This window comes from Sinohyriopsis cumingii, chromosome 16 (assembly GCF_028554795.1).
Source record: "Sinohyriopsis cumingii isolate HCF-2022 chromosome 16, ASM2855479v2, whole genome shotgun sequence".
Classification (NCBI taxonomy): Eukaryota; Metazoa; Mollusca; class Bivalvia; order Unionida; family Unionidae; genus Sinohyriopsis; species Sinohyriopsis cumingii.
The window spans coordinates 79,357,184-79,381,939 of NC_142976.1; the positions used below are offsets into that span (position 1 = coordinate 79,357,184).

At 34.1% G+C, this 24,756-nt stretch overlaps 1 protein-coding gene across 1 annotated transcript; it reads left to right on the forward strand.

Moving 5' to 3' along the window:
- The first annotated feature begins 61 nt into the window (after positions 1 to 61).
- LOC149780866 (uncharacterized) lies at positions 62 to 23,963 on the forward strand. The gene is made up of 6 exons (XM_089937966.1): positions 62 to 771; positions 7,548 to 7,674; positions 8,633 to 8,777; positions 14,132 to 14,430; positions 18,512 to 18,643; positions 22,518 to 23,963. The coding sequence occupies exons 1-6, from the start codon at positions 62 to 64 to the stop codon at positions 22,569 to 22,571; spliced, it is 1,467 nt and encodes a 488-aa protein (XP_089794092.1). The 3' UTR covers positions 22,572 to 23,963.
- The last annotated feature ends 793 nt before the right edge of the window (positions 23,964 to 24,756 follow it).

A 24,756-nucleotide genomic window follows, 5' to 3' on the forward strand; every position in this document is an offset into this window, starting at 1 on the left:
AGAAGTGACATCTGGATGCAAGGATAATTTGACTGCAACACATAGTTTACATCAACGTAAGATGACAACACTATCAACCACTGCAGAGTCATTGCACAAGACAACATTGTCTGATGCACCAGGATTATCTCACATGAAACAGAAATTGACAGAATCTCAAGGTACTGATATTAGAAACAAAGAAATAAATATTTCTTCTCAATCAGAAAGTGAAAACCAGATAGAATCCAAAAAGAGGGAGATGAGAGATGAGAATACCTGCAAAAGGATCAGTCTTATTTCTTCAGACCAAAATGAGCCCAAAAAGAAAAGGTGTAAGAAACATATCATATTGGAGCAGCAAGTTGCATCTCAAACCAATCATAGTGAGTCTTACAGTACCAGAGCTAGAGTAAGTAAGACCAATGTGACAGGTTCATATAGTTTAAGGAAGAGAGCAAATGAAGATACATCAAAAAGCAGACTGCAGAGTAGTCATGAAGGAGCATGTGCAGGGAGAAAGGGAAACAACAATAAGTCAAGCAATAATGAAACATTTATTTCCATGAACAGAAAAATTGATGGCACATTCGATGTAGAGAACCCAAAGAGTGAAGCAACATTGGTCTCAAGGCAACCAAATAATGGAAAATTTCAAACGTTTGCTGAAAATGAAAGTATTGATTTGGATCAGTGTGCTACAGCTGATGAAAAATCAACCTCTTATCCTGAGGAAGTGATTGTTTCTAGCGGTACATTGGAATCCAGCGATTCTGAGTCCCAGTCACTGAGGTATGACATAAAAAATAAATGGTATTGCATGTGTACAAATTTAATGTTGCACAAGTTACTAGTAAGTGAAATTATCTGTCAGTCTGCAGTGACTTTATTAGATACATTTGGCAGTGAGAAGGGAGGCATAAAAGTTAGTCAAACCTGTTTACAGCAGCCACCGGTGGGAAAAGCCCAAAGTAGCCTTTGTACACAGGTGACCTCTGGAGACAGCTTCAGCTCTCAGACTTGTTTCATGACGAATACTATGCACTGGATACCATTAACATTGCTTATCATTAGCATTTGTGTCATTATTAGCTATGCTGGTCATAGACCACAAGAATTTATGGAATGGTATTTCATCTATCATCCATTCATCCATCAGTTAGCACATTTGTTATTGCTACTCCTAAACTAACTGGTGGATTGCCATGAAACTTAACACATACATTCATTTCAGCAACCATCTTGAAAAATGTCTTACTGTAATCCTCCTGAATGGATGCTGCTGTTAATATGGAGTTAACACAAAAACACTTCTTGTGATGTTTAGTTGGTCCAAAATGAAAATAGTGTCAATGTGATGTCCATATAGACGTCACAGTAGCCATCTTAAAAGATTCCTTGTGGGGCCTAGTTGGTCCTGAGTATATATGGTGCCAATATGACATCCAGTATTGCTGCCATGGCAATTATGTTGCTAATCTTCCTACTGGTACTCCTCTTAAATAGATGGTCATAACAGTATTGGGCTGTGGACCCGAGATACATGTAATGTGTTACACCTAGGGTTAATACATAAATTTGTGAATAATGGTCACCTTTACATTATGAATAATGGTCACCTTTACATTATGAATAATGGTCACCTTTACATTATAAATAATGGTCACCTTTATGTTAGAAGAATAAGAACAGATATCAAATTGAACTTGTGTTACTATCTCAATGCTTGGTCGGAGTGAAAGAAAACTTGGGACTGATCAGCCATACAGTGATTTTCAGACTGAAAACTTTAGTTTTTTTAGAAAAGAAACAAATAGATGGATCAGGTGATTTGGTAGTCTGTGTGTATGAGGATATTATATATAAACATGAGGAATATTTGGAAATTAATGATTTTGAAAATATAACGATTATAAGCCTCACCTAAGAATAGCATATCATGTCCTGTGTGCTACCTCTGTAGTAATTTGACTTTGACTGTAAAATGGAATTAAATATTTGAAGATCAGATTTTTTTAAAAGTTATGCATGAAGCAATATAATTATTCCTCCTTGGTGACATTAACTGGGACTTACTAAACCAACAAATTAAAATTACGGGCTCAGTTCCATGACCTTGTTTGAACTGGTTCATCATGTTATGCAACCCACAAGGCTTGTCGCTTGATAAAGTAAAAGCCTAATTGCCCAGATTTATACAGAATCCTCGAATACAGCTCTCCCCTGTTATAATATGGTAGTGAGGGTCCATAACTGCGACCACGTTATGTATAAAATAGCAGTGTAGCAAAAAGGACCAAAAATGTTGAGTGCACTTGGAGAGTGGGAGGAACGTCAATCAGATACATTGTAATACTGTTAGGTTATGTGGGATTTTTTTTACAGCATTGTATTTATAAATTTTATTTTGTCTGATAATAATATTTTATAAAGTAAATAACAATATATGAGGCTTTATATTGCTTTTAACCCATATTGTCTTACATATTATTCAAAATATACCTCATTTTAACAAATATACTTGCCAGCTATAATTTCTCTATAGAGCTGCATCAGATTTAAAGTGATTAAAAATGATAAAATCATTTGAGAAAAAAAGATTCAGTTAAGGATGTTCTTCAGGCGAGTGCAGCCTGACATTAACAGAATCAATCCTTTTTAATTAGGAGATCAAAATCACAGACTTGTATTTGCAAGTTAGTTACAATGCTTAATTAGCTACCACTTTTACTTTAAAAAATTTCACTATAAAATAGCATTTGAGAAGATTACTAAACTGTAGTTTGAAAATACCCATGGCCTATAACATGCACATGAGAGTATATGCACAAGGATTCATACCATAGTGTTTGTCCTAAATTATTTTTGCTGATAAAACATTACTGTAATTATTCATCGACAGCATACTAAAGCATAAAACTATGAATGAACTAGACCCTTCTTTCTAACTGAATCAACACAACCAAGAACAAATATGATGCTTCGCATGACATGTGGAAATGTCTATTTTTAGGTAGAGGTACTTTCTTAATATAAGTACTCACTTTCTAGCTTTATTACAACAGTCATTGACATGAATACAAAATGTATTGTCTTAGTATTTTTTTACATGCTTGTATTAGCATAGTGTATTAGGTATTATTTGCTTTACTGCTTTTTTTGTGTGGTATGTTTATGATGTCAGGGAACAAAATTGAAATTAGAGCAATCTCGAATTCCACAACAGCATTGCCCCATAGTTTTTGAACCTACATAATTATATTTTAGGCTGACTCTTCTGTGACATAATATTTTGACAGTTGCTTTCTCTGAATTGTATATTTTCCTTAATTTATTTATGTATTGATTAAGAACCCTGACAATTTAATGAATTAATTCCTTGACACAGAGATGCCTGCCATTATTCCCTCATGACACGTTCAGTTACGGTTTCAGTGGAAACTACACAAACTCAGCAGGTGAAATCACCCCAAAAGTAGACAGTTTTTTTAAATAAATTCTTAAACTGCAAATTGTTTTTTACATATTGATGTTTAAACACAAGTTGATATGTTTTCATCATCAAATTTGTGGAAACCGGGCAGTGATAACTCACTTGGGAATGCATGCCTGTGAATGTGCCAGAGTTCAATGGTCAGTGCAGTATGATATTAACACCAGTTATTTTGATGTATGCAATACATTTCACTTGGGCTACAACAAAACTCTGGATATATACTGAACCAGGATATGTCAGGTGAGTATCTCAAAAGTCATAAACAATGGTCACACATGTACAGCTGAAAAATCACAAGGCGAAGCCATTTTTGCTTTTCTAACAGAAAGGCGAAGCTTAACTTTTTAGGCAACAGTCGCCCATTTTGCCTGGTAGCATGACCCCAGAATATGTAACACACAACAGTAGTCTGCCACATCATCCAAGGGCATTATGACTATTTACATTATGTGAGATACATAGATGATGTTTGCAGAAGTGGCTTTGGACACTTTAATATGTTCTAAATATGTTGTCCTCAAATTTCAGAACCATAACATGATACAGGTTTTACCATAGTCGCAAAGGTGCCCCGAGTGGCCGAGTGGTCTAAAGCGCTCTCTGTTATGGATCATTGCCATGTCACCTCAGTCTGTGTGGGTTCGAGTCTAGGATTTGGCCAATGTGGGTATGTGAGAAAGCTTGCCAGTAGCTTCTTGTGGGTCGTCGGTTGGTGGTTCTTCTCGTGGTTTTCCTGGGTTCTTCCTCCATCATTAATACTGGCCGCCATGCATAGCCTATTGTGTACTGAAAAATGACATTAAACCCCACAACAACAACAACAACAACAACCATAGACGCAAATATTTTAAAGGCATCGACACAACTAAAGTACCCAAATCTCTTTTGTAATAAAAGATCACCATAACAGATTTGATTCTTCAAGCTACTCATGTTTCTTTAGCCCTTATCTTGGATAATTTGGGTGTAAACAAGATTTGTATATATTTAATATGAAACTGTACAAGTTTGTACCCGATTTAAAAACCATGAATCTCATAATTCCTTTAAGATCCTCAATTAGACAAGTTATTTTTGCCTCTTCAGAGTTAACTACCATTCCACTGGTAATAAAAAAAGCATTCTGCTATGTGTATCTGTTGTTGTAATGCTATGTGTATCTGTTGTTGTAATGCTATTGTGTATTGGTGCAGTTAGCTACATAGTCAACAAATAAGAGTGCTAAAAGACCTGGACATTTTCCAAAATAAAAATACCTCTACTGCAGTTTTCTCTCAGTAACTGAATAAAATCATTAATAAACAAATAAAATAATAAAGAGCTTTTTTTATATCTCTCCATGCATTAGGAAAAATACAGGTATTAAAAGCTTTGTTTAAAAATGGTGTTAACAGTGTTCTGATAAGCAGCATAGTACACTTAAAAAAGTCAGTTCCTATCCCAGGGCCCCAGGTAGTCAAGTTGTCTTAATACTTGCTTTTTCCAGTCACTACCATATCACCTCTCTCTATGTTGGTTTGAGTCTCTGGCTCAGCCAGTGTGTATATGTGAGAAAGCTTGCCAGTAGGTTCCTGTGGGTCAGTGGTTTTATGGCATTAAACCTGCAACAATAATTCCTATCCCATCAGGACCATGAGTCTTTCCAGATTGAATCCAAGTACACAGTGTGCAACTTCCTCTTTAGATATAGATTCATTTAGTGTATCAACCTACATGAGGTTCCTCCTCATTACTCTCATCAACCTGCATGAGGTTCCTCCTCATTACTCATCAACCTGCATGAGGTTCCTTCTCATTACTCTCATCAACCTGCATGAGGTTCCTCCTCATTGCTCTCATCAACATGCATGAGGTTCCTCCTCATTACTCTCATCAACCAGCATGAGGTTCCTCCTCATTACTCTCTTCAACCTGCATGAGGTTCCTCATTAGTCTCATCAACCAGCATGAGGGTCTCCTCATTATTACCATCAACCCGCATAAGGTTCCTCCTCATTCGTCTCATCAACTTTTTCTGAATATAGTAGTTTCAATCTGAGACAGAGATGTTAGATTTGCTAAAATAAGCCATATTACCACAGGATCAAAGCAATCTCCAACATTTTTGTGGATCATTTCTCTTGGAAAAATGAAAGTTATCAAAATGTAGGTATTATCAAATTATAAAACAATAAATGTTGAGAAGTATCTTTACATAGGATTTCCTATTTATGCCTGCAAAGTTCTTTCGATTAAGATGTTTGAATCATAAACTTTCTATAGAGATTGGTATAGATGATGGTGTTGCTGCTTAAGATCATTTGTGTAATTTGTATTACCACAGTAACAGCAATAGTATGATACTAAGATGCATGCAATTAGTTTAGCTATGTAGCAAAAAGAAAATAACAAAATTTAATAAAGTAAGTTCCGCACAACACTACTGTATCCTCATTTGGATTTTTTGTTCTTGCCAATGACAAGAGGTGTTACATTTTCTGTAAAGAAATCACTGTGCGTTTATCAGTCCTTGACTCTGCTTGTCGTTTAATGTCTCATAAAACAAATCTGATAATTTAAATACATTATCATCAAATCAAGAAAAACCACAGCTGTGTACATTAACATTTTCATACCTCTCTCTCTCTCTCATACAAAAGCAAACACTTTTATCTCATTATCGGTAGAATCAGATTTTAAATGAAATGACTAATTGACAGCTTTCCTATAATTGTGAAATACATGACTGACTTTTTGTCAGGCAGATAATATAATTAAGCACAAAAACAGGTGTTCACAATTTAAACATTTGATGGATTAAGCAGTTGCTCACACTCACCGAGATCAAAAGACAGTTGGCTTTTGTTTGCAACCTTTGATGATTAGGTAATGAAAAGAAACTTGCTGGGGCTATTGTTAGGAGCACCTACACTGTTATTCTGAGTATCCTCTGTCCCCTCCCACTCCATTTTTGACATTTCGACATTTATATTGGAGTGTAGGGACTGAGTCAGTTGCCTAATTAAAAGTTGGACTTTGCCATCAATGTGCAGCATAGAGTAGCTGCTTACTAGCAGGCCTAGGAAATATAAATGATGTTACATTGAGTCATACCTGCATGAAATTGATAGGAAAATGATTTATTTTCTAAGAAATTGTGAGTATTATAATTGTTGTGCATTAATCCACTGACACACAAAACCAAACTACAGCATAGATGAAAAGCAATAGGAAGATGATTTATTTTCTGAGAAGTTGCAAGTATTATAATTTGAATGTGTTTAATCTGCTGACAGACAAGACAAAACTACAGCATTGATAAAATTGACCTGGTGTTCACCATTTGCATTTCTAATCACATGACTACACAAATCTCGCAACTTACATGTCAGTGCCTTGAGAAATCCAATACTCATTTGACATCACAATAAACTCCTATCCATTCCAATATTGTTGTACAAAATATTTGGAAATATTAAAGTCAAACTGCTTGTAAAAGAATGAAATGACACGTAATTCTCAACATAATTTGAGAAAAACAACCAAAAACCTGTCGCAGCAACTTGAAAATCCAGTTCATCAGGAATGGAGCATGTGTCAGTGATGGTTTTATTGTATCACATTACTAAAGCATTGATATGTGCTCTCTGTATGATGAATATAGCTTTGTCAATTGAAATGTGAAATATTTAAACATCGATTCATGTAATATACCTATATACACACCATGCCTTGCTCATCAGACAAAAGAAGATTAATTTGCATACTTAGAGCAGTCACTACTGATATGCTATAGTGACTGCTGAAGGCAGGGTGAAACCACTGGTTGATTACGAAACACACACCCAAAAGTCATGGAATACAGGTGACCACTGATTGCATGACATTTATATAGGAAATATGCCAGGGGGGTGGGGGTTAGAATGACCATTGTGATCAGGTGACTGCTGAACTCTGGTGACCATTAGGACCGGTTTGACTAGTTTATTTTTTTCAAAACATTGACATTATCTATAGAAAAATGAATGCTTGATAAGAGCCCTTTCAATTTAAAATAAGAATCTAACGCATGTTTTATTATTGTGCATTACAGGAGAGAAATGGTTGTGGGACCACAGAGTTCAGAGAACACTCAGGAACAAGTTTATATAATTTCTAGTAGCAGCGATTCACATCCTGACAGTGGTTTGAGTCATCTAGTTCTCCTTGATGAACAGCAGGTAAAGTGGATACATATGCAGTGATAAATAAACTAGCAGCTGGTTTGAGACATTTGATCTTGTTCCCAGAAATGATTCCAAATATAGTCCATCCAGCCTCCATTGGGTGATAAGGGTTACATTCATTCAGTCCCTTAAGTTTTACATGTTCACCATTTGGTGGAGCAAACTGTCCAATGATTCTGTCTTTCAGTCCATTAACCTTTTTCTTTTTTACATGATGACTTCATTTTACAATTACCAGACCTTGTGAATGACTTGTACTTGAGTCAAGAAAGAAGCCTATTGATTTCAAGGTAAAGAGGACAGTGGTCAGGATCACTGACTGAAGAAAGAGAAATGCTTAACGTTCAACATCATAGACTGGAGCAAATGTTGTTTATAGCTTGCCTTTGGGGTAAGAAAGAAGCCTGTCAATATGGGGTTCAAAGTCACTATGATTGAAATAAGAACAATGATTTCTTCACAAACATTTCATTTGGCTGGATATTAGAACTGGCTTTTGTAAGGGAGGTGACTTGTTGCTTAATAGACTGTCCAAGATGGAGACTTTAGTCCTTTGGGACATTTGTATGATCACTTGCTTCATTTCCTCCTCATCTGGTACTCTTAAGCCAAAACCAACCAACAACTTCCTCCAGGCTCCTCCCTTTTTGAGGCTTAAGACCATAAAATCCTTCCTCCACCAGTTACCAGCTTTTACTGTGATAAGGGAAAGTTAGAATTGGATCTATCCATTGTGAGTGTTAGAATAATAGGATGGGTAAGGATGGACTGGTAATATAATGAATTATTAGAACAGAAAACATGTGATAATTCAGTTATTTATAGTGCAGATTTTTATATAAAAAAATTAAGTTAACAGTTTCCTGGAATTTTATTAAATATTTTTTTCTTGTGATAATTCATTATAACTTTGTAAATTCACAAAAGACTAATTTTGCGTTCTTGGTTTCAGGATGAAGAAAAACAGGAAGAAGACTGCATGGCACCCATCGGAACTCACACAATCAACTCTTCTGATTCCATTGTCCCTCCTTCACCAGATGTGTACAATTATAAAGCAACTACTTCCAATGTTGGTCCAAGGGATTTAGAATCAGGTGAAGAAACAACTGAACCAGCATGATTAAAAAACTTATGAGTATCCCAGTCCACCTAGATTTATATACTTAGATGCGATCAGGTATAAACTTGTCTATTCTAAACCCACCTGTGCTTGTGTGCATCGCTTTGCCTTGTTAGTCTTTGAAGACCTTGCCTTCAACTCCCATTGTCAATGTCTAGAATAGTTATTTAAACTAGCAAGTTCATATCTTAAGGCTGCAGTGTTCAAGACAACTATTTAGTGGGATTTTTCTATTATTTCTTGTTGCAAATTATTAATGGTTTTCATATCAAATGTGGAATTTGAAGGAAGAAGTCAATGTTTACAAGAATCATTTGTAGTGCATATTGCACATCAGGTTGATTTACTGATAAAGCTGATAAAGTTTTACTTAAACTACATTAAATTCCTTTTAAATTTTAAGTTTAAATTACCTTTTAAATTTTAATTTGTTAACAGAATCTTCAGCTAGTACCATTTTATTTAAAGAAACACTTTCAAGTTTTCAAGCCACCATCAGTGTTGTTCTTTGGTCATTGTTGATCCCATTCACAACTTCAGGGTTTATCCTATGGATCAGATTTTGAATGTTTGCAAGTAGCCACCATTTTGAAAATTTTGGCTATCTGTGAAACAAGGATTGATCAAGTACTTGTCAGTGCAACTGTTTTTTTTTTTCATTTTCAACTTCTCAGTCAGTCATAGTGTCAATCCCATCATTGAAATAATGGAGGTGATCCAAACAGATTGTGGGTTCATTCATTGTAAAAAAACTTCCAGCAACCAAAACATATGAATGTTCTGCAAATTATTTCACCAGCATACATTCGAGACATTTTTAACATGCAGAAATAGCAAAGGTGGTCTGAAGGTGTTATCCTACAAAGAATCCTATGCCCATGCCTACACAGTAAGTCCAACTGCATTATCAAATTTGTTAATACTGTAGATGTGTGTTGCAGAAGGAAACAATATCATTATGATCACTATTCTACCTTAGTTATTAGACATATTCATAGACATAACTTTCAAACTGAATCCCGTCACAGTAAGCAGTAATCACTGTCAGGCAATAAAACAATGACTGGTTGAGTCAGGTGTGGCATGCACATTTTAATAGCAGTCAGCTCTTCAGTAAGCATGATGAGTAGATAATGGAAACAATTGAGTTTCTACTTTTTTTTAATAAATGTTGCAGCCTTAATATATCTTTTGTTTGTTGATGAATTTAATGTCAAGCTTGCAACTAGTTCGAATTTTTTTCTTTCTTTGGGATCAAATTAATGGTTTTGTAAAAAGAAATAAAAGCCATTTTCATTGGTACTCAGCACATAAAGGGATCATTGTTTCCAGGATCTATAGTTTCAAACAGCTGTCATAAAAATTGATACCCCTACAAAAATTAATTCATTGTAATTTGTTCATATTTATGTTGCAGTTGTTCAATGTTTTGCTTTGCTTAATTTTTAATATAATATTTCTAATCATTCTGTTGTGCAGAACTTCTTTTGCTAACACTATGCTGTTTTTACACCCTAATGAAGTTTTATATGCTTATTTTTTGTTTTGTTTCATCTCTGCATGATACTAATATGTTGAATAATTTATCTCTGCAGATCACATGTGTACTGATCGGGGTATGTTCTACAATATATAATTGCCAGATTCAAGTTGATTTCTGTTTAGAAAAAGCTCCATAAAGTCAACAGAATGGTCAGAAATTGTGCATCAAGTTTGCAGGCTCTATCTTTCTTGTTAAATTCATCCTATGTTTAGAATATTCCTTCCTTTCTTTGACTTTCCAGCCAATATTTTCAGTTCTGGAATAGACTCGGACTGATTAAGTATTTTTCTTTAATTGTTGTATGGTATGGTGTGTAAGCTACCACCCAGTATTTAACACATTTTGCAAGTATTTCTGAGGAGAATATGAATCATTGTCATAATATAAACCATGTGAAATTGACTACCTCAGACCATTCAAGTGCTTAAACTGTCAAGGTTCCCACACTACTGGGAAAACAGGACAAAGTTGGAAATAAGAATAACTTTGTTCCTGGCTAGGAAAAGCCTGTATTTCTTTTGCAAACAATTGGTCAAAGTTGGTAGAAATATCAGGAATTTATCAGCCATATTAGATAGATCAGTGCAGAAGAAATTTTATAAACTTCAGAATATCATAATTTAGCTTGTTGTGAGTTTAATTTATTGACTGAAATTGCTGGAATTTCAGAAGATGTACATTTGCTGCATATAGGTCACTTAACTCTATGCAAGTCTCAGTTAGTACCTTGTCCAGTCAACTCAGTCACAGATGTTTTGAAAGATGCGTAAATGTACTCTCAGGCATATGCGTAGACAGTTGTCTCTTTCAACACTGAAAAACCAGGAACACCAAAAATGCATGTGATGTCAGTAATTTCAAGATAAAATGGGGAAGGGATAACTGCATAAACTCTGGTACATTACATGGTCCTGATGCTATCCATTTTATAAAGTGGTAATACATTTGTGTATGAATAGTCCAAGCATGCAAAGTCACATGATTTCAGTTTTCTGTCATTGAAGCTTTACTTAAGAGTTATATAAGATTACTGTGCCATTTCAGCTTTTAGTTGGGTCATTATTATTAATTCTTAAGGTGACCCTCAATTTAAAGCACCATATCCTTTTATGTGTGATGTTGCTGTTGCTGAAGTACGCTATCTGCATGTTGTTCTGCGTGTATTTAACAAAAGACATTATCAGTCAGAAAAAGAATGAACTTACTGTAAGAAGGCAAGTTTTATGTTGTAACCATAGTATCCCATAAAGATTTTACCAGCTAAAGCAGGATAAAATGGTAAATGAAGAAAAAATAAATCAAGAACAATATTGCATATTTCCATTCTATTTGAACTGTTGGCTGAAGTTTTGAATGATGGTGTTCTCATCAGAATTTCATTGCTCCATATGTATACTATCTTTTTTTGGCTGGAATACAGAAAAATACATTTGCTGGCCAACCCTCTTAATGCACAGGGGTTATTAAGAGAGTTACTGTTGTTCTTTTCCTGTAAAAGTTAAAATGGGGAGGTTATTTTTGTACCACAATATGAAATCTCTCTGGTATATATGCAAGAAAATTTTCTTTTTATTATGTACAAAACTTGCTCCTGGATTGAAGCTTAAATGATTAAATGAACTCTTCAGTACACCTCCCTTCCACTTTCATAAATTTATCTCACTTTCATTGGCTGATCATATTATAAGAGAGGGGTAGGGTTGGGATGACCTAACCTCTTGCAGTAAATTTTATTTAGGTGGCTGAGTGGTCTAAGGCTCTCACCTTTACGGATCACTGACCTCTCACTTCTGTCCATGTTGGTTTGGGTCTTGGGCTTGGCCAATGTGATATGTGAAAAAGCTTGTCAGTAGTTTCCTGAGGGATTGTGGTTCTTACCAGGGTTTCCCTGGTTTTTTTCTCCATTTGTTTTACTGGCTGCCATGTTATAGTCTATTGTGTACTGAAAAATGGTGTTAAACCCATAATAACAACTTATTATTTTTTTACTCAATCTGACTACAAAGCAAACCTGATTTGGCATTTGCATCAAAGCTAGTTTATGGTTGTTGTCAAAGTAGTAAGGGGAAATAACTTCTGCTACAAATAATTTCCTTGTCTGAAAGGTAATGCGATTTTCATTTATTTGTTCTATCTCAGAAAGTGCTCCTTTTTCCTGCTGCAGGTATAACATGTAGGCACATAGATCAACCGTTAAATGGCATGATGAGAAATCTAGTATATTCACATGTGAAAATATAAGGATATAGTTCTCATAATTGAAAATACAGGAATGAAAAAATATTTTATTTTGCAAATAATTCTCTGTATTTTGCACTTTGGCACAATATAAACAAACATACAGACACACACATTTATATTTGTATAAAAATCCTTGTCACTCTCAGCAGATATGTTGTCCTTGTGCAGTTGTTAATTGCCTGTGATATTTCCTGTGTGTGTCATTTGTTTGATTCTGATTGGTTACTGAGGAAGGTCAGGAAAGTGTGTTTGATGCTGAGGCTATCTTGGCAGGACAGTGCACTGAATGGCAATAAATCAACTATGGCTGGAAACAAATGAAAACAAAAGAGATATTTAATCAGTTCCTGTGTTAAATCTGGCAAAGAAAATTCCTTCACACTTAGAAATACTAATTTCAGGATATCAGCCCTTGACAGACATATGAAATTACCAACTAACAAGCAGGCAGTTCAGAATTTTATAACTAAGTGAAAATCTTTAAACTTCATTCATGACAGCTATCTTGTGACATGCAGGAAATACATTATGCTTTATTTAAGATATAAGAATGGACAGGAGAGGGACATGAATTGCTGCCATGTTTTGATTCTTTGATGGCAAGTGGGTAATGACAGTACTATGAGAAAACTCAAGTGTTATACTGTAATATACAAAACACATGGTATGTATTTTGTGTTATACTTTAATATACTATACACAACATATATGTATTTAGCATTATACTGTAATACACAGAACAGATGATATGTATTTGGTGTTATACTATGATATACAGAATACATGATATGCATTTAATACACTTCATAGTTTGCTATTGCTTTTTTATATATGCTGAAGTTGGATTACTAGAAACACCCAAATACACAATTTGTACGATAATACTCATGAGGATAAATGTATTATGATTTGTATGTGTTTGAATAATGATAAAAAGCAAAATATTATTTTATTGTAGTGATTTTTATAGGAATTATTTTCATTTTTCTATTTATAGCTCCATTTGTGTAATGAAGTCACTTGGTCATACTTGATTGGACAACGTTTACCTTATTTAGTATGTCAGTTACCTATTTATTTACACTAAAACACATAAGTATGTGATATTTCCACTGAAAATATGTAAATATACATTCTATCAATCACAATCTCACTCTTATCTTTTAAGTTCTGACCAATTTGCTATTTATAATACCTGTCCAGTCAAGTAAAATAAAGTATGACCGTGTGATGTCATTACATGGATTGGGCCTAAAATTGGTAAAAAGTAAATAATTTGAATCAAAATCACTTACATCAAAGTTCGGTTTGCTTCTGATGATGATTATTATTATTATAAAAACAATTACAAATCATGATATGAGGATGTACAACAGTATATACACCCAAAAGATGTAAGTAATTGTGTATTTCAGTTTTTAATCATACTTTGGTGTTTCTAGTAACTGTCGAAGTTGGGGCTTCTATTGTTTTTATTTTGTGCCTTTTTTTTACACCATACTGGGAGGCCCCCTTGTCACTGTGTTGGCCCCCCATTTTTTCAGATTCAGTGGGGACAAGTACCCACAAATACCAAACAGATGCATCCCTGGTCAAGGAGGATACAGATCTTTGGTTTTATGATGGACTGAATGACAGATCATTTTCAGATATTGACAAATCAGAAAGTCAGTCAGAATTGGAAGAAGATAGGCAAGATAACCAGACTTATTCATCAAGGGGAAATTTGTGCAGTGTCTTTCATGTGTATCAGATTGACAGTGATGATGATGATGACAATGGTTACTCAGGTTCCTCATCTGTTGTGCCACCATCCACTTTAGAAGATATAGAAGATGTAGAGGTAGTTTTCCCATATGTGGTCAAAATTATTTTGAAAATTTCACAAAGTATAAACTGAAGAAAATATTTTCCAACATTTATTTCCACTAACTAGAAATTTTTTCATTTGGATATGAAAATTGATCCTTTTCAATGATTAGAATGAGAAACAGTGCAAACTGAAACAAGCTTAATAAATTAATCTGTCATACATAGTTTAATAAAAGATTCACCATAGTTCTGTCAATGATATTTTAAAATCCATTCTGCAATAACAAGTTCAACTGCAATCATGGATGGAACGAGTAGTGAAAATTTGGATAAATTTGATAAGTTTAATGGTAAATTATGCTATATACAAAAATGCATTTTTAAAAAAGGCATTTACTTATAAAACTTAGGAAAAAGTCAGTTCCTGCACATAGAAATCCCAGTTATATTATTATGCTAATAAAATTTGCGTTGACAGGACAGCACAAAAAAAGAAGAGGATTAAATTGTAAATAGCTTGCTGAAATGATTACATGTATAGAAATATAATATGTATAGACTTGGAAATTAGTGCAAGGTCCATTGTAATAAGTGGAGCAACAAACAGTTTAAACATAATTATTCCATTTTTTCCCCACATCATTCTTATATTTGATCCACAAATTTTTTCTTGATTGAACATTTAATACATGAATAATAGTGACATCATTTCAGCTTAAGGATAGTAGTGAAAGAAGTAATACCACATTCATTATAGCTGTAATCAGGTCAAGGTCCAGTCCACACATACAAATTACACCGCTCCCTTGGTAACTTACAAACCAGCTATTGCAGTATCTGGCATGGATCCCATCTTTGTCTTTTTTTAAAGAAAATATAAAAATTGCCATTATGTTTTGAATGCGAAGAAAATCTGGATCAAAATTGGTAAATGAAACATTGTTATATGTCTCGAAAATGACAGTTAGTGCCTGAAATGTTAGAATCAACATCTTGAAATTCAGAAGTTTTAATGAGAAATCATATTTTGTTAGATTTTATTGGAATATATATGGGTGAAATGATGATCAAAGAAAAATTCTGGTAATGGTGGCAACAGTGAAAGAAGTAACCACTAATTAAATATGTCTTGACAGGTGAAGTTCATGTTTTAACATTTTTATTCTTTTTCATTGTAAACTTTATAATCTTGGCATGTTCTCTTCTGTTAAAGCATGAAAAGAGTAAATTGGCCGTCATATAGATACCTGCAAACACTTAAGTGAGAACCTTATTAAGTGCTGGCTTTGATCTACAACTTGGGGAAGTGCTTGTTGCATTGCAGAACTTAATTGAAAGAGATCTGTGTTGATTTGTCATGTTAAGTATGTCTATTTTATCAAAGCAAGTAAAGGAGATACAATAAAATAGTTCAAAGGCATGCAAATGCTACCTGCCTGAGCTCTTGTGGTCACTGTCCTGTCTAAAAATCAACAAATTTTATTTGACCAATCAAACATTTTTAACTATGATGATGGAGAGTAAAGGAATCTAGCGAAAGGTATACTTGGTGAATGAAAAGCTTTGTATCATAGATAGGGTTCATAATGGTTAAGTGAAAACATTTGTAGTTAACTTGAAATTGCCAAGTCCACACTCAGAGGTTGGCTTAAGGATGAGCAGAAATTTGGGACTACATGCATGATGTTGCTTCTAATGATGGATTAAAATGAAAATTGGCACAGGCTGCAAATGGTAAGGACTTCAGTTATTCTGTGTACAACAGGTTCACAAAGCAGTGTAAACAAGGTGTTCCCATCTCATGGCCAGGCATAGAAAATGGCAGAAGTATTTATAATGACTGTTTCCATGGCAAGGCATGGATGGCTGGCTTTGGATATTCCAGCACTGACAAGGAATAAAATATATATTGTTCATGGGAGAGATGTGCTCTGCAAATCAGGCAATGAAATGTGAAGTGATATTTGTGAAGTATATCATAAACTGCATATATTATTGTTTTTTAGACTTAATGAATTCATTTTTGGCTATGATTAATTTTTGTCAGTTTACTTTTGTGCTTTCTGCTGTAACTAAAATAGAAAGTGGAAAATTAAAATAACTTACAGTATCGTGAATGAAATCTAAATATTCCTAAAAGTTCCATTACAACTTCAGAATTAGAGTATTCCAGATGTGTTCCACTGTTAATCCAAATGAAGTTCACTCCATTTTGCTGATGTCACAATAGTTTTGATCTAGCAATGATATAATCCAAAATGTCTTTAAATGAATTCACAGTAATTCATTGCAGCTACAAAATCTGAAAGACTTGAGCACTTTGTAATTCCAATGAATAATTGAAATAAATATATCCACTCAAATGATCACAATAATTGTTTCTTCTAAGACTTATGTTCATGCTATGAAAAAAATCTTTTAAGTCAATCATTCTTCAGATCGAAAACTGAGACAATACAGAAAGCAGAATGAGGCTTAACTAAACATTTCAAAATCACTCTAATTGCAAACAAGGTCAAATACTTTAGTTGCAAGTGAATCAGAAATTAGGTCAGTTGGATTTCCCTAAAGGGAATACCATTACCTGTACTGAACTCGTCATGTTTACTTCAATAAAAGCAAATCTCACTAACTTTGAAACTGTGAATGCCTTTACAAGAATGATTAATCTTACAGTACAAAACTACAACTTTAAAGAATATTAGTATCTAATATGTTATTTCCTATATGACCCTTTAATTCTAGATTCACAAAAATTAACACACATAATGTACATATACATATCAATCTGTTTATCTAGTGACAAGAATCAATTAATGAAAGAAATACTTTTTGACATTGTTGAAATGAATATCAATCTTTTCTGTCGAAAGAAATAAGAAATCTCATTTAATTTTGAACAAGCAATAAAGTTAGAATGTATCCAATTCAGCACAAAAAGAACTGAAATGGTACAAAATGTGTTTAGCAGTACACATGTTAAGTGTATGGAAACCATGTTAAATAATGTTTGTAATAGTTTCTTCAGCATAGTTTTTCCTGAAATTAAATTTATGAAGAAAAACAAATCACCTTTATTCACAGTTAATTTCAACATGATTTTAAAACAAGTATTCAGCAGTGAAACCTGCCACCACCATTCATACTTTTGTCTCTCTCTTTTTTCTGTCTTTTTGTTAGCTTTTTTAGGTCCTTTGGTAACTTGCCCTTCACTTACAGTGCATCATTGGTTTTGGACCCTGTTGTGCACAAGTTATTGAGGGAGTGGTGTCGTAGTTATATTCCATTGGGGTCTTCAGTGCTGCTGAAACAACTTGACCCAAGCAGTATTCACAAGCATGCAAGACAAGGATCTATTCATGCTGAAGAAGTTTTGCACTGGCTTCTTCATTTCAGTAGTTGTTGACTAATTTTACAACATTGCAAGTTTAGTTTTATTGAAATTGCAACAGTAGGTAGATGATAGAACTGCCTCATACAGAGAGAGGGGCATGTATATGACAATTGAATTGACATTAATGGTCATTATTGCGGGAATAAAATGGTTCAGTCAGTAAAAATGGTTACCTAAAACATGGACTTTAGTGAGCACATGGCAGGTGGAAGGTGCCAGCAAACAAATGAACTGCAATATGAGACAAGGTATGACAAAAGTCTCACTCATTCTCTCTCACAATGTTTTAATACACTTTTAGGCTCAAGCTGATGTCATCAATTTTAATGAGTGCAGTCTTGTCTAAATAAAATCTGTGCTTATGCACACAATTTTGTCAACTAGTGCCAGTTGATCGGTATTCATTTGGATGGGGATACCTCCAGTGCTCTCATTTGTGTATTTAGTATTTATTCCATATGGAACATTTTGAAGTGCCTGCATCAGGAAAGGAAAAATGCCAGAATCGCAGTGTGTTCCATTATCATTTAAGTTTTCTTCTAAGCGTTATGGGGCAATTTAAGGAATTAGTGAAGTCTATGATGAACTGCATCTTTAGTTACCTTCATGTTGCACTTGTCGATATGACATGGAGGGGTCAGTGGCATAATTTACCCTTGTTAATTTTTTAGTTGATTTATCTTTTTTTTAATTTAGTTGTATGTTTATTTACCTGCAGCTGTGGGATTTAGGTGAGCCAATTTTTAATGAACATTACACAAGGCCTGAGGGGGAGAATTTGCCTGAGCTCAGGATGCATTTGAAGAATGAGAGAATGAAGTTATGTTTGGTTAAACTGTACAAAAAGCAGGTCAGTATTTATCATTGTAATAGAAGGTTTCTGGTTATGGCATTATTTTTTAAGTTAAAATATTCAGGTCATCTAAATAAAATGTCATTATTTTCCTTCTTGATGCATACATGGTTTCTCCAATTAAAATACCAGGGGCCTGCCTGATAATTTTGCTATGCTCCTCTCAAGCCAGACTTATTTTCCATCTGTTAAGATTTGCTTGTCTGGCCCATAATTTTGTAATGATTGGAGAGAATTTCATGAAACTTGTCTATGCAGATAGCATTAAACAGTGTGTTGTGCATCATAACCAGGATGTCAAGGTCAAGGTCCTAGCAAGAGAAATTGCATTTCTTCCATTAGTATCCTTGTAGGCGCATAGTAATTAGACTATTGAAGATATTTTAAAGAAACTTTTCCTGAATATTTGTCATGACAAGCTGGTATATCTTGTACTGTGGCCATACCCACTGCGTGAAGGTCATGGCAGGAGAAAATGTAATTGTGAGATTTGAATCCTTGTCTGGATGATACATTTTGAACTTTCGAAGATATTTTAATGAAACTTTGCCCAATTATAAACAATGAAACCCCTCAAAACTGAAAACCCTTGGGATCCAAATTTTCTTTCAGTTTTGAAAAGTTTTAAGTTTTTTGAGGTTTACACAGATGTGAAGAAAAGTCTTTCTGAGTGCTTATGTGATGAGAGAGGGAATGCAGTCATGAGAACATTAGTGTCTGTGTGTGTAAGAGTGCATACATTAAGAAAGCTGTTATTTTTTTAAAATTTTGTTTTAAATATGTACATTTAATGAAAAATGGTTGAACAATATATGTTCAGCCAAAAATTATCTCCTGTCGCATGAATAAATACAGCTGCTCCACATAGAAAAAGAGTCTTCATCACCAGAAACATCTGAGGAATTATATATATAACTTTACTACAGATCTATTGGAATTATGAATAATATTCCATAATGTTTAAAAACTCACTATAATTCATAAAACTCACTTTTCCGGTGTCTGGCTAGAAGAAGGCATGGAGCTTTGTCTTTTTTTTCTTACATGCTCCTTAAATAATGTGGCTGGTGTTAATGACCCCATTTCTTGTGTCAGTCATCCTCAGCGATCACAATGTTTTTTTAGTTTATTTATAAGATCAAAAACTTAAGGGTTTGTCATATCATTGTCAAGTTGCTTTGAACATACATTCTCATCATATTTATTGCTTTCATCATTGGCCTGCTTGTTTTTATGAAACCACAGCACACATTTACTCTCACAGTCATCAGAATTGTCCTCAACAGGAACATCATTGTTAAAATTATATAGGTGCTCAGGGCTGGTGTCCAGTTGTAATTCACAAGCTTGTCGAGCTAAGGTAATATCCTCCTCATCATCATCTTCACTGAGTTTATCATTGCCTGCATTTTCCTTGCCACTTTACAATTTTAGAGCCTTTTGAGATTTTGGGATGAAACTTGGTCTTATATTCCCAACCAAACTAGAAATACACTGACTGGACAAGGACTAAAGGATCACACACTTCTTTAATATGTATGGCTTTCTTGCTTCCTAAATTTATTTACATGCCTATACCTTGAACAATATACTGGACATAAACATTACGCTCGATTTTACTGATATACTTAATAAGTACAGTTGTACTTGATTTGTTTTATGCAATGTTGGTAAGAAAATAACAATGTAAATGCTATTTGTGTGTATTTTTGGCTTTTATTTGGTATATATAATCAGTATAAGGTATGTCACATACCACACATTGAGGGTTCCAGCTTCAATGTCAAGGTCGTATGCCAATATGTGATGCATTTCTTTTGTTCTGCTTTATATCTAAAAAGATGTTTGAGGTAGAGGAATGAACCATAAAAAACTAATGTTTATTAATTTAACATTGCATGTATCTCAGTCAAGGTTTTATCTTCAGAGTCACACTGATGAATTTTCCTCCTTTTCTGCATCTTTATTCTAATGCCTTTGGATACAAAACCATGAAAATTTTTTTGCACTTGCAGCCTTTTAATTTCTTTCTATTTGGTCAATTTATTTACACATATAAAGTATATTGTTACTTTTCAATACATGCTAGAGCCATGAAACTTTGTTACTTTCCATGTCTGCATGCTATCTCTGTAACTTTGTCACAAAGCTCAAAGTGTGGCTTCATCATCACTGCATACTTTCCATGTCTGCATGCTATCGCTGTAACTTTGTCACAAAGCTCAGATTGTGGCTTTATCACTGTATACTTTTGGTGATCTCACTAAAGGTGGTTGAGGTTGCAAATTCATTGAATTTGCTAGTTTTAGTCAATATACAATATACTTACGTATATCAGTAAAATCAAGTGTGATGTTCATGTTATTGTATATACCGGTAGATGAAGACAAGTGCACTTTTGTGATTTTATTTTCATTGTATAATGCTCTATTAAATTTGCTGGGGTTTTAATAGAAACTGATAGAGATTTTTCATGATATATTTGTAGACAGGAACCACTGTCTACAATTCCAAGTTAAGCAAAATTGCTTTATAGTTGAAATAAGTCAGAGACAATTTATCCAGTTAAAATTAGCATTTTCCATTTGATACCGATTGGTCAGAATCTGGAGGTGTTTTTGTTCTGATTCAGAATCATTGAAAGCACTCAGTTATATGTATATCAAAAAGATCCATAAATGTTTAGTCTCTGCCAAGTCCAGTTGACCACTGTCAGGAGTGGTAGTCATCAATAATGAAGTGCGGAGGGCACACACAAGACTTTTGGGTATACAAAAATTCAGAAAGTGGCCTGCAATAAATTATCACAGACCTGTATAAATTATGTGTAGGAGGGAACTTCATGAAGCACATAATAAGAATGGCTAGTGAATGGTTGTTAATACAATATATGAACATTGCCAGTGACAATCAACATGTCATACAATTTTGGTTATGATTTGACCTAAATACAACATAAAAGGACATGAAGAACATACAGCTTGAATACAACACAAATGTTGTAATATATATTAAACATTTATTGATTGTGAGTCTACATGTTACAATTCATTGAAAGCTGTAATATATTTATAATTTGTAAGTATCAGCATATATACTGTAATATAAAATAGGCATACAGGTTCTTCTGCCCAGGGCTTTGCCCACACCACAATACATCATATTCTTAATTTTATGTAATTTATTTTCTTGATTTTAGTGAATGTATTATAAGAACTCAGATTGCCTATTTTCCTTATTTTCCATCTGACACCTGCCCACTTCATTTTATGGTGGTTCTTTTCCAGTACATTTTGAATATATTTTTTTAATTTGCTTGGTAATTAAGAGTATTCATTTAATTCATAAAACTAAGAACATATTAAAGTTCTATATCAATATGATGCTTGATAATTTCACTGCTTATTAATAGGATGGAACCCATGAACCGAAGATCATTTCCCCCTCCACCCCATTCCAGGGGTATGAATTATAATTGAAATTTTTTTTATGAAATGTCAACAAAATTTATCATTTCTACAACTGCATTCCTCTCTTGTTTTGTTTACAGTGAGAACTTTTTTTTGGCTCAATATCTTTTTCAATTGAACACTAATTGATACAATATACAAATGGTATTAGTGATGACTGACATGTTAAACATGTCACTTACAGTTTCACCTAAATAACAGGTAAAAACACATGATGAACTAAAAATTCAATACATGTAAATTGTTGGATCAATATCATGTTTAATGTCATTTGTAAATATTTTCACCTTTAAGACTCATTATTTCCATGTGCTTCCTGTCCACCATTTGTGCATCTCAATGACCAGTCAGATGGCTGTGAAGTAGTTCTTGATTACACCTCTTGTACTCTATCTTTTCAGGATCTGGTGTGTACTGACTCAGTTACAGGCCAACAGCTTGACATATATGTGTGACATCTTTTTTAAGTTTTAGAAAATGCTAGAGAGAACTATTTTGAGATCTTCGACAGGCATCAGAAAGAGAACTCCAGAATTCCCAAGATAATGTTCTTTCTAAATACCAGAATTTCAGGAGAGCATATCATTCCAGATACCAGGATTTTGTTCATTAATGCTATCACTAGCTAGTGCTATTTCAGGACAGATTCTCATTCCACATGTAAGGACTGTGTTCATTAATTCTAACATTAGCTTGCACTATTTCTGGGCAGATTCTCATTACAGCTACAAGAGTTGTGTTCAGTAATGTTAGCATTAGCTAGCACTATTTCAGGACAGATTCTCATTCCAGATAAAAGGACTGTGTTCATTAACGCTAGCATGAGCTAGCACTAATCAAAGACAAATTCCCATTCCAGATACCAGGACTGTGTTCAGTAATGCTAGCATTAGCTAGCCCTAGGCTGATAGTTATACAGTGGCATTTGGTGTCAAAAGTTAAGTTATTTCTGTAGGGACTGCCAGTGAATAGCATTTGGTGACAGAAGCTAAGAATCCTATTGTAAGGGCTGCCAGTGAGTGTCATTTGGTGACAGAAGCTAAGAATCCTACTGTAAGGGCTGCCAGTGAGTGTCATTTGGTGACAGAAGCTAAGAATCCTACTGTAAGGGCTGCCAATGAGTGTCATTTGGTGACAGAAGCTAACAATCCTACTGTAGGGACTGCCAGTGAGTGTCATTTGGTGACAGAAGCTAACAGTCTAATTGTACAGGCTGCCAGTGAATGGTATTTGATGACAAAGGCTAACAATCCTGCTGTAATGACCGCCAGTACCATAGGGTACATCATAAGTAGTATATGAATTTTGAGTCCTGTACCTTAGAGAACCATCAAAAGTAGTAAATAAATTGAGTTCTGTACCATAAAGTAGTCATAAAAGTGTATAAATTGAGAGTTCTTTACTGGCATAAGTGGTATATGGCTTGAGAGTGAAGTACAAGAGGATACTTTTAGTACGGTCTTTACATAAGCTGGAGATTTGGGGAATGTCATCTCTAGAGACTCTTGTTTTTAAAAGATCAGTTATTTTATAACCACAAATATTTTATATGGTATAATGATGGGTCAATGCTTTCATGATTATGGCTCACATTTGTCTATTCTTATTTTAAATTTAAATATTTTGCTTTATCAGTGTTTTATTCAGTATCCAGTTTATCAGTTTTCACCTTAAAAAAATATATTATCCTATTACAAGTGTATGTACATGAACTCATTACTTTTATGTTATATCACAATGTTTACAGAGTAGATTTTTATCAGTTTGCATGAATGCATACATGCATTTTTATGTTATGTTCTAGTCTGTTTGATTAAATACTTTTAACCATGAAGACAAATACATAATTGATTCTGTCTTTTGCATATACTTTAAATGCACTCTCTCTCATATGTCATCTTGTACTGCTGAGGTCCTGTTTTATTTTTTCTAATCATGGGAACCTACAAACTATGGTCACATTTCAGCAATGTTGCCAGATGTAGGTGTTGTGACATTTGAGGTTTAATGGTATTTATTTATTTTAGCCCAGTAACCATCACAAATGCATTTGACAACATTTTTATGCCATTGCTACCATATGAGGTAGCATATATAGTTACCCATGCACATTCGTTGTGTCATTTAGCCTCAATCACACATTTTAGTTTCCACTTTAGAATGACTTAATGGATTGTAAGAAATTTAGTCTTAGGCGTTATGTTAAGAAATTCTTGGTCAAGATTGATTTTCACCCCCCCCATTTAACAGAGTTATGGCCCCTGTTTGACTTAGCAATATTGCCTTTAAGTTTCCACTCATTAGGTTTTGAAAGACTACATGGAATGAAATCAAATTTTGAATGAGGTCCATCCGAGTTGTATGGACACAGCCTAATTTTCCTACAATCAGAGTAACAGAGGTTGCCTAAGTGGGATTTCCAAAGATTGCATATGTCACAATTCTTAAATAAATCAACGGTATGCAGTAGACAAAAAAAATGATGAAAATGGTTGAATTCTGGTCATTTTGTACTTTAAAGTGTTCGAAAGTAGTAGAGAAATGGTGGTTTAGTATAGCAGGTTTTGTATTGAATTATAAATATTTAAGCCAGCATTAAGTGTGTGCCTGACAATCAGGGTCTGACAAAATCAGCACATT

What these genes read in the sequence shown, in the direction of transcription:
- LOC149780866 (XM_089937966.1), top strand. Translation starts at nt 62, where the DNA reads ATGACAACACTATCAACCACTGCAGAGTCATTGCACAAGACAACATTG. An exon ending in TCTGAGTCCCAGTCACTGAG is followed by an intron (nt 772 to 7,547) that starts GTATGACATAAA and finishes TGTGCATTACAG; the next exon opens with GAGAGAAATGGTTGTGGGAC. An exon ending in TCCAAGGGATTTAGAATCAG is followed by an intron (nt 8,778 to 14,131) that starts GTGAAGAAACAA and finishes CCATTTTTTCAG; the next exon opens with ATTCAGTGGGGACAAGTACC.